This window comes from Eleutherodactylus coqui, chromosome 3 (genome assembly GCF_035609145.1).
Source record: "Eleutherodactylus coqui strain aEleCoq1 chromosome 3, aEleCoq1.hap1, whole genome shotgun sequence".
NCBI classification, from domain to species: Eukaryota; Metazoa; Chordata; class Amphibia; order Anura; family Eleutherodactylidae; genus Eleutherodactylus; species Eleutherodactylus coqui.
The window spans coordinates 309,978,620-309,994,117 of NC_089839.1; the positions used below are offsets into that span (position 1 = coordinate 309,978,620).

Below are 15,498 nucleotides of genomic sequence, written 5' to 3' on the forward strand. Positions count from 1 at the left end.
GGGACGGATCGTTCTCAGATTCTTCATCCACTAACAGACCAGCTTGCAGGGGATCCCCAGCCCGGCGCTCACTGGGCAGCCGCAGGGTCCTGAATGACATGCGGTCAAAAGAAAAGCGTCCTACTGTTGCCATAGAAACCACAGACCCTCTTATAATAACCACCTCAGGCAAAGCGCAGGGCAGACTGCGGGGTCCTTGGCTGCCGCACATGTCAGCTCAGGCGCCGCAGGGGGCAGCCGCTCGGGGGCCTCATCGGTCTCCCTGGAAACGGGACGCACAATCACAGCGGCGATGGCGGCCGGGCAACGGGACGAGGTGTCTCTGAACGCCATCCACCGGGAGACGATCCGCAAGGAGAGGCGGAGTCAGCGGCTGGTGACCGAGTACCGCATCAACCCGCAGCACCGGGGTAACGTGTCCGGGGGGTCAGGGTGTCGGGGACCCGCAGCCCCGGGGTAAGGTGTCCGGGGGGTCAGGGTGTCGGGGACCCGCAGCGCCGGGGTAAGGTGTCCGGGGGGTCATGGTGTCGGGGACCCGCAGCCCCGGGGTAAGGTGTCCGGGGGGTCAGGGTGTCGGGGACCCGCAGCCCCGGGGTAAGGTGTCCGGGGGGTCAGGGTGTCGGGGACCCGCAGCGCCGGGGTAAGGTGTCCGGGGGGTCAGGGTGTCGGGGACCCGCAGCACCGGGGTAAGGTGTCCGGGGGGTCAGGGTGTCGGGGACCCGCAGCGCCGGGGTAAGGTGTCCGGGGGGTCAGGGTGTCGGGGACCCGCAGCACCGGGGTAAGGTGTCCGGGGGGTCAGGGTGTCGGGGACCCGCAGCCCCGGGGTAAGGTGTCCGGGGGTCGGGGTGGCTCTGGGGGTCAGGGTGTCGGGCCCCCCGGCGCGGAGCTTACCCGCTAGAGAAGGAGAAAAATATATTTATGAAGTGAAGGAGGCTATAAGGACTATAATGTGGCTGCAGTAACGGCGGCGTCACGCCGGACGCACGAACAGAACCCGCGCGTCACAATGGCGTCATCCACACGAGTGACGGCTTACCGCGTCGTAGAAACAATTTGCGGCTGGTCCGCCCCCTGCTGGCCGCCGCTCTGGCTGCACGCGATGCGATGTCTGCCACTGAGATCAAGGATCGCTGCTTCCTGAAGAGATCCGAGGCGATCTGATATAAATCCGCCCCCCGCCATCCGCGCGGTCGTCACATGCGGGCGAGCGCCATACGGGCGGACGGGATTCATGGCCCAATACTACACCCCCGCGGGAAGGAGGCCGGAAGCGGATAAAGCGGCCGCGGAGCGTCTCCATTCCTTTCAATGGGGAGACCTTGCACTGCGTTCGCGAGTGTCTGGCATCTCATGGTGCGGCGCGGCTGTCGGCCCCATCATCAACAACGGCCGATGCCGAGAGGACACGCCACAGCTTATCACCGCAGCATCGTACTACATGGGGTCATATTCGTGTCTCACAACGCCGAAAACTCACGCAATTTTCTCAGCCCTATTCTCATCTGTACAAGGAAAGACTAGAAGCAATGGGATGAAACTGAGAGGGAGGAGACACAGATTAGATATTAGACAGTGAGGGGGATCAATGATGGAACAGGTTGTCACAGGAGGTGGGGAGTTGTCCTTCAATGGAAGTCTTCAGAGGCCGGACAGACATCTGTCTGGGATGATTTAGTGAACCCGCACGGAGCATGGGGTTGGTCCTGATGACCCTGGGGGGGACCTGAAGACTCGGTGACCAGTGTTGTAGTAATAATATAAATGTGTTTCTTATATCAGCCTGGGCAAATATATATATATTCATATATCCACCTTCATAGGAAATGGCTAAATGGTGAACGAGCTCAATATTATACCCTGGTATGTACAAGTACATTGTGGAAGCGAACCCCTCTGTATCTTCCCAGCGCCCTCAAGGGGAGGAACATCTAAGCCATTTACTGCATTCCTTTGGTTCAGATTGGAATATTAATAAAGTCCATGCTACTTGGTATATAGGAATTACATGTTCCCATAGCGACATACACCTGGGGCGTAAACATATGTTACTCATCAGTGTCATTACATACTAGGCCAATCATGAGTTGTTGTGATGTGGGCGGGGCACACATGTAATTACGTAATTGATGCAGCATGGTCAACTATATTTGTATTGTACTTCCTTTGAATAAAGCAGAAGAGTATTGGGGGCTGACGGATAACATCCGTGAGTTCAGCTACATGTATTCATGCATGAAGCTTCTCATTATAACCAATCTGGAGCAGACCAGCGAAATCTTCTGGAATAGGGTTTATTCACATAACACCACGGGGGTCCCTTCCAACTCCACCACCCTGGGATAACCTCTCTTGTCCTACTGATGGATGGAGGACATTTCTCACGTATAGTTACAGGGGTTTCGGAGGGGGGCTGCAGTTTTGTGCTGCCCCCTAGAGGGTTTTGCAGTTGCACTTGGTGCATTTAAGTGGTTTTAACTCCTCCTATCATCTAATTAAGCGATTCTTTTCCATGAGATCAGTGGCTGTTTTGCGCACTGCTTTTCCCTTGCTCTACTTACCTGTCGCAGGTAGGTCCACCCCCAGCTTAACAGTTCTGCCCCAGTGCTGTAGGAGCAAAGAGCAGCTGGTTTCACCACCTACACTGAAATCCGCAGCGCAAGGCGGTTTCCAGGACGCGGGGCGCCTTCACACGGACGATCTCAATGGCTTCCCTCAAATTTCAGTTAGGGGAAGAAATCCCCCACCTGCTCTATTGTTATGCACATTTGCGGCTCAGCAGGAGTCTGTGGAGGGGTACGCATGTGCACCCAGGCTGCGCAAAATTGTGTGCAAGAGGATGACGTGATTGCACCCTGAATAGAGCGCTGTTGCGTGCCCGCGTCTTTTCCTCTACATTTTGCCCCGCCCCATCGGCACAGGGAACGCCCCCGCTGATTCGGAGCCAACTCAGCAGCCTAATTAGTCCCCGGTGTTACCAATTAACACTGCAAAATCATGCAGTTACGTGCGCAATATAGTGTGGAGGGGGGGGGGGGGGGGCGCATTCACACATCGCATCAACTCCTATTGAGCCTCGGATGCGCAAATGTGCACAAAAATAGACCACGTGGCGTATTGTTTTTTCAGCTGATACAAACGTGGGCACAAACGTGGGCAATGTGGGGGGAAGCCATTGAAATCAATGGGATCTTTTGACTGCAGCTTGTGAGCACGAACATCCGCGGCCGCTACTGTCATCCTGTAAGCCCCCAGGTAACGGCCGGGGCGGCTGCCGCTCACTACATTTTCATGTCTTATGAGAATTTTGATGCAGAATTACAAAACGTTCACCTCTTTCACTGCGGAGGGAGAAATCGGGGTCAGAATCCGCGTAGAAGAGGCGCCACTCGGGCAGGTTGGTCTCCGATGTAAAGTTGCGCCATTTCTGACTCCTCCCTCATGCAATTAACTTCTGCCTATTACAAATTGAAGAAGTGCTGACCGCTCCCTTTCTCTTGCAGTGCACGCCGTGACGGGGAAGCCGATGGCATGGCACGACAACCAGGAGGAGGCCGCCGACGGTACGCCACTGTGTTATACCAATCGTCTGATTACTGGCTGCAGCAGGGAAACCACAACTAGCGGGAGGGAGAATATAGTGCCAGGCGGCTGCAGCAATCTTTACGGGGGAACACTGCAGCACAAGTCCCAGCTGTCACCCAGCTCGCCCCGGGGCCAGAATGACAGACTGGAAGAAGATGGCCCCTGCTTGTACACATGAACCAGGAGGCTCAGGATGAGCAGAGCTATTAGTCTCTCTCCCCCCCCCCCCCCCCCCCCTCTTCCCCAGGCTAGGAGGATTAGGATAAACAAGGATGTTCCCATTCAGTGACAGTAAGCAGGGATCTTGAAGTCCCCCGTTACGATACAGTGATTATGGAGAAGCTGGTCCTGAATTATCCTTGGGCCCGCGGTACGGCAGTGCAGTGAGGGGCGCAGCGGCTTCAGTCCGTCACATCGAGCGCTTGTCTTTTTGGAAAACTTGCGTTTGGAAGTTGTCAGCGAGGCGGCCGTTAATAATCACGTATTCAGCGCTCGCCCCTCGCGGCCGACTGATGGCTCGCCATTAGCATTAATTCAGACGCACAAATCCGATTTCAGTCCATGAGGAACAGACACCGGCGTCTGCTGCAGCGGAGGGGCCGGCTCTTTAACTTTTTTTTTTTTTAAACTTCCGTCATCCAAGTAAAAAAAAAACAAAAAAACCACACGTTTATTTCCTCGAATTGCGCAGCAGTAATCAGCGAGCTCTCCTCCTCCGCCAGCGCTCTGGTTTTTTTCTACACCCAATGACTTGAACGAGTAACTCATCGGTGACGCTGCGGCAGAATAAGACACTGCAGCTTCTTTTACAGCCTGTAATGCGCCACTCAGTTGCATCAGACGGGAGAAACCGCCCGCCTGTTTACCAAGAGCCCCACCGATCAGCGGGAGGCGGAGGGGGCCGCATACATATTAATGCGCCGCCACGGCTTCATCGCTGCAAACATGCCAATGCAAGTAATCCGAAACAGCTGAACTGATCGGTACGCGCGCGGAGCGCCGAGATCAGAGCGGCCATCGCTATACTGCAGCGGCCGCAGTCCGGGGGATCGGGGACACAACAGCTTGATCTGCATTACACTCCAGTCTTTCTCCCCCAGAGAGCTTCCTGAATATAATCCATCACGCGGCTCTGGAGCCGACCAAGAAGTACAGCGAGCCGCAGACCACGAGCCAGGAGATCGGGTGGATGACACGGCCCCTGGTAAGTACTTGGCTCTGCCAGGGAGGGGCACAAAGGCGGCACATTCATCTCTTACCTCCCCCGCAGATCAGCATGGACTGGACCGACCGGCGGCTGCAACATCACCGGCAGAAGACGGAGATCACGGCGTACATGGAGACAGCGCAGCGGCTCAAGTAGAGCGTCAGTCTACGGGGAGGAGAGTGGGACCACCCCCTGCGCTGCCCACGGACCCCTTCACCCGTCTTATATCTCTCACCCAATATACAGAAGACTTGTAGCTCGTGAGCGGTGGGGGCGCTGTACACTACAGCATATGTGATAAGGCCAGGAGTAGAAAGCTGCGGCGCGCCGTCTCAGTCCTCTATTACCGGTTTATACATTGGCAGTAAATATGACTCCTCCCACTAATGACCCAGACTCCTCCCACTAACGAGCTGAAGCCGCTCAACTTCAACTTGTCTTATTTAATAGAACCATAAAACGTGTTCCATACATTAAAAAAAGGCCGACACAAATGATAGGAGCGTCCGGACGGCGTTCCCAGCGCCACGAGAAATGTGACGGCCAATAAAGAGTCTCTGACAATGTGCGGCCACAACCAGAGGAGCCGCCGGGGGGCCGAGTCACAGCAGCCGTCTCTCATCTTCCTTTATTCTTCATCTTCTGACGAACCTTCTTCCCCGGACGCTTCTGAAGATACAAGAAAACAATTCAAATGAAACTCCATGGCAAATAAAGGGTTAAAGGAAAGTGTTAGAAGCAACATCAGCTAATGAGAGTCTGTGTGTGTCCGCTTACAAGCTTACTGGATCCAATAACCAGCAGAATAGTGAGTGCAGCTCTGGGGTATAATACAGGATGTAACTCAGGAGCAGTACAGGATAAGTAATGTATGTACACAGTGACTCCACCAGCAGAATAGTGAGTGCAGCTCTGGAGTATAATACAGGATGTAACTCAGGATCAGTACAGGATAAGTAATATATGTACACAGTAACTCCACCAGCAGAATAGTGAGTGCAGCTCTGGGGTATAATACAGGATGTAACTAAGGAGCAGTACAGGATAAGTAATATATGTACACAGTAACTCCACCAGCAGAATAGTGAGTGCAGCTCTGGGGTATAATACAGGATGTAACTCAGGAACAGTACAGGATAAGTAATGTATGTACACAGTGACTCCACCAGCAGAATAGTGAGTGCAGCTCTGGAGTATAATACAGGATGTAACTCAGGATCAGTACAGGATAAGTAATGTATGTACACAGTGACTCCACCAGCAGAATAGTGAGTGCAGCTCTGGAGTATAATACATGATGTAACTCAGGATCAGTACAGGATAAGTAATGTATGTATACAGTGACTCCACCAGCAGAATAGTGAGTGCAGCTCTGGGGTATAATACAGGATGTAACCCAGTAGCAGTACAGGATAAGTAATGTATGTACACAGTGACTCCACCAGCAGAATAGTGAGTGCAGCTCTGGAGTATAATACAGGATGTAACTCAGGGTCAGTACAGGATAAGTAATGTATGTACACAGTGACTCCAGCAGCAGAATAGTGAGTGCAGCTCTGGAGTATAATACAGGATGTAACTCAGGATCAGTACAGGATAAGTAATGTATGTACACAGTGACTCCAGCAGCAGAATAGTGAGTGCAGCTCTGCAGTATAACACAGGATCAGTACAGGATAAGTAATGTATGTACACAGTGACCCCACCAGCAGAATAGTGAGTGCAGCTCTGGGGTATAATACAGGATGTAACTCAGGATCAGTACAGGATACGTAATGTATGTACACAGTGACTCCACCAGCAGAATAGTGAGTGCAGCTCTGGGGTATAATACAGGATGTAACTCAGGATCAGTACAGGATAAGTAATGTATGTACACAGTGACTCCACCAGCAGAATAGTGAGTGCAGCTCTGGAGTATAATACTGGATGTAACTCAGGAGCAGTACAGGATAAGTAATGTATGTACACAGTGACTCCACCAGCAGAATAGTGAGTACAGCTCTGGAGTATAATACAGGATGTAACTAAGGATCAGTACAGGATAAGCAATGTATGTACACAGTGACTCCACCAGCAGAATAGTGAGTACAGCTCTGGAGTATAATACATGATGTAGCTCAGGACCAGTACAGGATAATCTATGTACACCGTGACTCCAGCAGAATAGTGAGTGCAGCTCTGGAGTATAATGCAGGCTGTAGCTCAGGACCAGTACAGGATAATCTATGTACACCGTGACTGCTCGGTTTAGGTCAGTGATATCTGTATATTTATATTCTGCAGCGCTTTACAAATGGGGAAGTATATATAAGTGTATAGACATTGTTCATCTACTTACATTCGCGTTCTTGCCTCCCTTCTTCCCGGGTCGCTGGGGACCTTTTCCATGTGCAACTTTTGCTCGGAAACCAGAGACGTCATTAAAACTTTCCTTTGTGTTCATCTTTGACCCCTTTTTCCTTCCCCCGAACCCGAATTTCTGGTCTTTGTATTTTCTCTTGGCGTTCGGTCTTTGCATGGAGAAAATAAAGTGTTCTATGTATTAGTCAGACACAAGTGATACGATACAGGACGGGCTGCGTCAGTCGGGCTGACAGATGGTGCAGCGCAGGCTACTGACCCGCCACCTATCGGCCTTCCTACAAGCTGCACCTTCCTGTTCCGTCTCGGACACTTACCCCCTCTTGGCCTTCGGGTTGGCTCCACTGGGTTTCTGTGGCGGCTGATCACCTTCTAGGAAATCCAGCTTATCCGAAAGACCTAAAAGGATGGAAGACGTAAACATCACAATCAAGGACACACATGTCGGTACGGTCAGGCCCGGAAGTCATGCAGATTAACTGCCAGGTACATCATTACAGCAGCTGAAGGTCTAAAACACTCCTGACGGGCGATAGCGACATGTTAGTGCGGGGCCGGCGCCGAGACCCAAACAGGTTCCACAGAGCCTGCAGACCACTCAGATGAGCACTATTGTCATTTCGTTCTAGTGATCAGTGGTGGTCTCAGCACGCGGACCCTCACCAATTAAAACTTTTGACATATCGCTAGCACATCAGAATTTTATTTTTACCTTTAGTATCCGGTTTTAAAGGGTTTGTCCAGATGTAAACTATCGATGTTCTATCCTTAGGATACATCAAGAGTAGATCAGTAGGTTTGCTGCCCAGACTCCCCGCCAATCAGCCATTTACCCCACTGATGTGTTTCAGCACTGAGCCGATTTCCACAGGAAGTAGACAGCTTCATTCTGGCTACAGTGGCCAGGTTTGGCATTGCAGACCATTCACTTCAATGGAAACTTTACCTGTATTACCAAGCCGGGCCACTGCAGTGAGGACGGAGCTGTCTGTTTCCTGTAGAAATCTGCTCAATGCATGAACCCACCAGCCACAAGAACATCTGATTAGCAAGGGCCCTGGTGGCAGACCGCTACTGTTCTATTGATGACCCACCCCACAGATTGACTATTTATCGTTTACAATTGGACAACTCCTTTAGGGAAAGGGGGATATTATATCTAGATAAAATATGATAGGTTCACTTTAAATTTAAAGGGACCCTCCAGTTCTGGGGGCAAAAATCTGTCCATGGACTAGAGGAGGAAGTAGGAGAGTTATATTACCTCCCTTCCTTCCTACCATTCTGGCCTCCGTTCCGCCATGGCCATATTAGAAGTATGAAGAGCGGCCACAGGAGTAAACGGTAGTCAGAAACTGCATGCTACTTTTAGATTGGCCAGCACTGCTCACATGAGAGGTGCTGGCCAATCAGAGCAGCATATAACGTTAGTTGGCAAGAATTGCCACTTTAGAAGTATGAAGAAAGGACGGCACTGGGTAACACCGCCCTCCAGTCGCTGACAAGTTTCATTCTAGGACCAGAGGGTCACATTAAGGAAATTAACACCACATGTATAAGCTAACGGGGCGGAGGATCAGCGGCGCCCTCGCTGCGGCTCTTTACCTCTCTGATACTTTTTGATCTGGTTCATCATGTTGGTTTTCGCTTTCTGTCTCTTCTGTAAAACATCAACTTGCACCTAAAGATGAAAGCAAGAGACATGCAGGGTTACGAGCGGCCGGACCGGATGTAGGACACACAAGGACACTAAAGCCGCAGTAACCGCAAGGGCTGGCAGCGCCGCTCACCTTCTTCCCGTACTTCTTCAGGGCGCGCAGCTGTTTGGCTTTTTCGGATTTCTCCATTGAGATTTGTTTGGCTTGAAGTTTCTTTCGGACCTAAAAACCCAAATTAAAAACCCATAAGAGATCCTGCAGTATGTGCACTTCTTAAAGGGGCAGCACACCCCAAAAATGCCACAGTGAATAAATGAAAGCACTATAAAACAAACAGCGGCTGATAACAGGGAGCAATAACTTTTTATACAGTCAGCAAACTGAAATACCAGATCACACTGATAAACTCTGGTTGCTGTCAGTGAACCTTCAGTCTGTCCTGGCCATGGTCACACGGCTTGTTACAAGCAGTCAGACGAGACCTGCAGCCCTGGGGTCATCACAATTCCAGGACAGATCCTTAAACTTGACTTACAGGAAGCCCCAGAAGCTTCCCAGCTGCAGGAAGACATCCCGCTCGCACCAACCTTCTGCATGTGCTGGTCTGTCTTGGCCATCTCCGCAAAATAGTCATCAGGACGTTTTGTAAAGACTTTCAGCTTTCGAAGACGCGGCAGAGCAAACAGCACCGCAGCCTGTCCTTGGTGGTAACTGAGGAAAAAGGAAGATATACGAAGAAATTATATACACGCATACATATATTCCAGAGCTGCACTCACTATTCTGCTGGTGGAGTCACAGTGTACATACATTACTTATCCTGTACTGATCCTGAGTTACATCCTGTATTATACTCCAGAGCTGCACTCACTATTCTGCTGGTGGAGTCACTGTGTGCATACATTACTTATCCTGTACTGCTCCTGAGTTACATCCTGTATTATACTCCAGAGCAGCACTCACTATTCTGCTGGTGGAGTCACTGTGTACATACATTACTTATCCTGTACTGATCCTGAGTTACATCCGGTATTATACTCCAGAGCTGCACTCACTATTCTGCTGGTGGGGTCACTGTGTACATACATTACTTATCCTGTACTGACCCTGAGTGGCATCCTGTATTATACTCCAGAGCTGCACTCACTATTCTGCTGGTGGGGTCACTGTGTACATACATTACTTATCCTGTACTGATCCTGAGTTACATCCTGTATTATACTCCAGAGCTGCACTCACTATTCTGCTGCTGGTGGAGTCACTGTGTACATACATTACTTATCCTGTACTGATCCTGAGTTACATCCTGTATTATACTCCAGAGCTGCACTCACTATACAACACCAGGCTGTGCACACATACCAATTGATGAAATACTAACTTTCCCTTGCACTCGGTTAAGCAGTTGGAGGGGGGGTTCTGTCCTGAAGCTTCCCGTTCAATCGGTATTATGAACGTCTGCTCTGAGGTACAAGTTCCATCACTTACAAGCACATCTCCCTTTTGAAGTCATCCTCTGCGTCTCCCTCGGCTTCCTGCGGCTCCTTCCCATTCTGCAGCGAGGGGTCCGGTACGGGGGCGGCGGTCACATCCAGGCGCTCCACCCAGGGCAGCTCCTTCTTCAGATCCTTCAGACTTTCCTTCAGTCCGTTCTGAATCAGAGATAAGTGACTTCAGAATAAACATCCTGCAACAAAGAGGCTGAAAACAAGCGCAGGAGGCGGCCGTCTACATCCAGAGCGAACAGCGATGCCGAGCGGCCGGCGCCATCATACAGAGCGAACAGCGATGCCGAGCGGCCGGCGCCATCATACAGAGCGAACAGCGATGCCGAGCGGCCGGCGCCATCATACAGAGCGAACAGCGATGCCGAGCGGCCGGCGCCATCATACAGAGCGAACAGCGATGCCGAGCGGCCGGCGCCATCATACAGAGCGAACAGCGATGCCGAGCGGCCGGCGCCATCATACAGAGCGAACAGCGATGCCGAGCGGCCGGCGCCATCATACAGAGCGAACAGCGATGCCGAGCGGCCGGCGCCATCATACAGAGCGAACAGCGATGCCGAGCGGCCGGCGCCATCATACAGAGCGAACAGCGATGCCGAGCGGCCGTCTACATACAGAGCGAACAGCGATGCCGAGCGGCCGTCTACATACAGAGCGAACAGCGATGCCGAGCGGTCGTCTACATACAGAGCGAACAGCGATGCCGAGCGGCCGGCGCCTACATCCAGAGCGAACAGCGATGCCGAGCGGCCGGCGCCTACATCCAGAGCGAACAGCGATGCCGAGCGGCCGGCGCCATCATACAGAGCGAACAGCGATGCCGAGCGGCCGGCGCCATCATACAGAGCGAACAGCGATGCCGAGCGGCCGGCGCCATCATACAGAGCGAACAGCGATGCCGAGCGGCCGGCGCCATCATACAGAGCGAACAGCGATGCCGAGCGGCCGGCGCCATCATACAGAGCGAACAGCGATGCCGAGCGGCCGGCGCCATCATACAGAGCGAACAGCGATGCCGAGCGGCCGGCGCCATCATACAGAGCGAACAGCGATGCCGAGCGGCCGGCGCCATCATACAGAGCGAACAGCGATGCCGAGCGGCCGGCGCCATCATACAGAGCGAACAGCGATGCCGAGCGGCCGGCGCCATCATACAGAGCGAACAGCGATGCCGAGCGGCCGGCGCCATCATACAGAGCGAACAGCGATGCCGAGCGGCCGGCGCCATCATACATCTAGAATTCACTTACAAAAAGACTTGTTACTTTGTAAAAAGGTACCTGATCCAGAAGTGACGACACTTCCACTACTGGACGTTCAGGACCCGCCCCCATGGTGCAGAGCTCCACCCCTATGGTACAGAGCCCCGCCCCTTCCCCAGGGGTTGGTGACGTGTTTGCAGGGGGCCGACTGACTTCATGCACGTCGGGAAGGAGTTACTGTAAAAGTTTATAGAGTTCCCTCAGTCTCCCTGCGGAGCGCTCCAACGGCAGATGAAGAGGGCTTCATGCAATGCCACAAAAACACTATAGGGGGCGCTCCAAGGTGACAGGGCGGATAGTCTAACTTTTGCTAGAGGCTTTAGAGGATTACCTAAACAGCCGCATGCGAGAGAAGTCCATACATTACAGCGGAGCGCGGCGGCCGGACTCACCACATCATTGGGAAGCTTCTTCTTTTCGTCCACCACAATATTTAGTCCGGGTTTCAGCTTCCCCTGAGCAAAGGCGTCTTGTAGCTACAATATAGAGCGAGCCGTTAGTTACTAACAACATACAGGACCTGCACAGCGAGAAGAGATGTCACCGCTACTGCGGCCAGGAGGGGGCGTTGTGGGTCACAAGTGCAAACACAGAAATGGCTGCATCAGAAGAGTCTCAGCGCCTGCAGCGGCTAATAATCAGCATCTACAGCACAACCCGACTACAGGCGGCTCTGCAATCACCAACCGACCTCATACCGGCCCCTCCGGCTATCTGAGAGGAACGCTCCATCATGTAAACAGTCACAGCTCCCCGCCGCCCCATGGCGGATCTCTCTGTTATGGCCCATTTACACGCAATGATTATCGCTCAAAATTCATTAAAACGAACAAATTTGAGCAATAATCGCTCAGAGTAAATGCGAAAAACCAAAAACCGCTCACTGTGCGTTTATCACTGAGAGTCAGAAAAAACATCGCTGGCTTCTCGTTACGTGTAAACGCCCCCCATTCAGCCCTTCACTTAGGAGGTGAAGTGCTGAGCGAGAAGCCCAAGATCCAACAATAAGTCCCTCTCTGTAAACGTTCTGCATGAGCGCGGATGACCTTAGCGGTGATGTCAGCGCTTGTCGGCCCGTTAGCGCTTCTCATGACTGGCGGTGAAGACCCCATCAGACACCATTTCTGTCCCGCCCACTTATTCGCTGTCACATATAACGTGTGATTTCCCCCGGACGGCTCTCTGACCTCCTTATCTGTCAGTTCTGAAGGATCAAAGTCTGAGTCCGGTTCCGAAGCGCTGTCCTCCTCGTGGTCCATCATGGCGGCTCTTATCCTGCGAACAAACGATAGAAGGTCAAAACGGAGCAGCAAAATCTACAGCAGCGCAATCCTCCGACATCGCAGTAACTGCCCCCCATCCTCAGCCAAGTGACGCCTGAACCCCCCCCATCCTCAGCCAAGTGACGCCTGAACCCCCCCCCATCCTCAGCCAAGTGACGCCTGAACCCCCCCCATCCTCAGCCAAGTGACGCCTGAACCCCCCCCCCATCCTCAGCCAAGTGACGCCTGAACCCCCCCCCCATCCTCAGCCAAGTGACGCCTGAACCCCCCCCCCATCCTCAGCCAAGTGACGCCTGAACCCCCCCCCCATCCTCAGCCAAGTGACGCCTGAACCCCCCCCCATCCTCAGCCAAGTGACGCCTGAACCCCCCCCCCATCCTCAGCCAAGTGACACCTGAACCCCCCTCATCCTCAGCCAAGTGACGCCTGAACCCCCCCCCATCCTCAGCCAAGTGACGCCTGAACCCCCTACAAACCTGTCAATATGGCGCTTCTGCTACTAGACCGCCGGCAGCCTACAAGAATATGGCTGTCAGCGCAACAACATCACCCGTCCGCAGTCAGAAGAGACTGTATTCACACCCGAGGCTGCGTCAGATCGCACCACCGCTACCGTACTGTTCTTGTGAAAACACTGACCCCCATTATAAGCGAGGAGGGTCCACAGAGGCCACCGTGAAGGTGAGGAGGGACCCCTCATTAGTAACGATGAAGATGCCGCTACGTTACGGTTTTATAGACCGGGGTGGTAACACGGCGCACCGCCTGCTTGGGACAAAGCTTTATGTGTTTTTCTTGTATCACAAGCGTCATGTGATGAATAATCCGCGGACCTGCGAACCGAGACGGCCACAAATATATTGTTTACTGATCTTATTGTGTATTTGGTATCCAACGCACTTGGCCATGCCCAACCAACATGGCACCGAGGAAGTCCCGCCCAGAGATGCCACGTTTAGCGGGGCACTATGCAGGGATTGGTCCGCACAAGCTGAAGAACGCATGGCTGTTAATGTGGCGCAGTCCTCACACGGGGCGGCTCTTCCTGCCAACAGAGAGCGGGGTGTACACCCTGAGCTGTGACGGCGCCCCGGGCAAAGAGGTAAGTACTACGAGAGGAGGGAAACGCACGCTTCTGTCTTGTAGTCCTCCTCTGGGAGCGACAGATTTGCTCACATGGTGGACTTTGGCGCACATGCCATGCCCCATTCACGAGAATCCGTGCTGCTGAGCTGAACGCAGATTCTGCCGCCAGGGATTTGAAAACAACGAGACCAGCGGTTCTTATTCTGGATCCGCGATGGAAACCCTGCATAGACTCCACCCCTACAGAAGGGCTAATTCCGTGCGAGGAGCAGCGGCACAAAACACGGCGGCACTAGAGGCGGCATTAAACACTGCTGATCCTCAGTGAAGGACCCCAGGAGGGTGCAGCGACCCGCAGCCGTTGGCACAGCAGGGTTGAAGTCTACTGCAGACTTGCGGACAGTTCGGATTTTGCCGCAGTTTTTGCCGCGGATCTTTGTATGATTTTCCGCTACGTGTTACCGCACCCCCAGAGGCGCAGCGGCCGCTTCTTCTGCCGCTGACAAGATGGCGACGGTGCTGAGATGGGAGCTTCAGGCACTTCATCTGTCCAGCCGGGCGCCGCAGACACCTTGCAGGTTTGCACCGGTGAGACGGACTGAGATGGACTTACCGAGTTCGCTTGCGGCTTTATAACATTTAGGATCTGCTGTGGGCGGAGCCTGCAGGTAACCATGTGACGCGCCGCCGCGTCCATCAGTAAAAGGTGCCACAAAAGAACATTCCTGACGGCGGCGCTCTAAACACGGAACACTCCAGGAAGATCCCCCAAAAGGTACAGATTGATGGATCCGCCATCATTAGAGGCAAAGTACAACATACAAACCCAACGGAGCGATCAGCCAGGAGTCCGGGGGGAGAACTGTAAGAGTTGTCGCCATTGGTGAAATATTTATTATACGCCACCAACAGCACAACTCACAGATAGTAAATGACCCCCAAATCCCTCCCACCGGAGCCCCACGACTTATACCCGCTCCACTGCCCGGCCGTGGGGGCAGAGCGGCGGCAGAGCACTCACCTCACCCGAGGAAGCCACACGTGGAACTGCCGGAAGTATTCAACCACTAACTTCCGGTGACGTCATCATCCCGCGACTAGAACTACAAGGAGCTAAGAAACCGCTGAGCCGGAACTACATGTCCCGTCATCCTCCGCGGCTCCCCAGCGGTCTGTGCGGCGGAGCGTCCTGTCTCCATGGTAACCGAAGGAACACAACGAGGAGGAGAGAGCGGTGTGTATATAGTATTGTGAGTGCAGATATATGTGTATATAGTGTATGTGTATATATGGTATATGTATATATAGTGTATATAGTGTATGTGTATATATGGTATATGTATATATAGTGTATATAGTGTATGTGTATATATAGTATATGTATATATAGTGTATATAGTGTATGTGTATATATGGTATATGTATATATATATATAGTGTCATCCATGCACTTCTATATGTTTATAGTACGATCCTGTATATAATGATAGAAGTGTCGGCTGTACAAGTTCCTACCTAACATAGGATCGCACCGCCCGCCGCATGGAG

At 52.6% G+C, this 15,498-nt stretch overlaps 3 protein-coding genes across 5 annotated transcripts in view; 2 read left to right on the forward strand and 1 right to left on the reverse strand.

The window, feature by feature from the left end:
- The first annotated feature begins 169 nt into the window (after window positions 1–169).
- On the forward strand, window positions 170–7,234 carry CFAP144 (cilia and flagella associated protein 144). The gene is made up of 4 exons (XM_066597891.1): window positions 170–410; window positions 3,501–3,560; window positions 4,683–4,786; window positions 4,853–7,234. Exons 1-4 carry the CDS (start codon window positions 293–295, stop codon window positions 4,943–4,945), a joined length of 375 nt encoding a protein of 124 aa, XP_066453988.1. The 5' UTR covers window positions 170–292; the 3' UTR covers window positions 4,946–7,234.
- On the reverse strand, window positions 5,213–15,030 carry EBNA1BP2 (EBNA1 binding protein 2). Of its 2 annotated transcripts, none has more exons than XM_066597889.1 (10): window positions 14,972–15,030; window positions 12,769–12,856; window positions 11,974–12,057; window positions 10,300–10,463; window positions 9,399–9,522; window positions 8,944–9,033; window positions 8,759–8,834; window positions 7,471–7,552; window positions 7,131–7,302; window positions 5,213–5,458 (listed from the first exon to the last, which is right to left on the reverse strand). In XM_066597889.1, exons 2-10 carry the CDS (start codon window positions 12,841–12,843, stop codon window positions 5,408–5,410), a joined length of 918 nt encoding a protein of 305 aa, XP_066453986.1. In that variant the 5' UTR covers window positions 12,844–12,856; window positions 14,972–15,030; the 3' UTR covers window positions 5,213–5,407. The 2 variants fall into 2 exon arrangements, with proteins under 2 accessions (XP_066453986.1, XP_066453987.1); XM_066597890.1 differs by having other exon boundaries at window positions 14,977–15,001.
- Window positions 15,031–15,132: 102 nt separating this feature from the next.
- Window positions 15,133–15,498, forward strand: part of CFAP57 (cilia and flagella associated protein 57) — a 29,890-nt gene continuing 29,524 nt past the window's right edge. The window contains exon 1 of one of the 2 annotated variants that reach the window (XM_066597893.1): window positions 15,133–15,184. The gene's annotated coding sequence lies outside the window, so the exon portion shown is untranslated. Of the gene's footprint in view, window positions 15,201–15,498 lie in introns of both variants that reach the window. The other variant, XM_066597892.1, reaches the window with a different exon arrangement.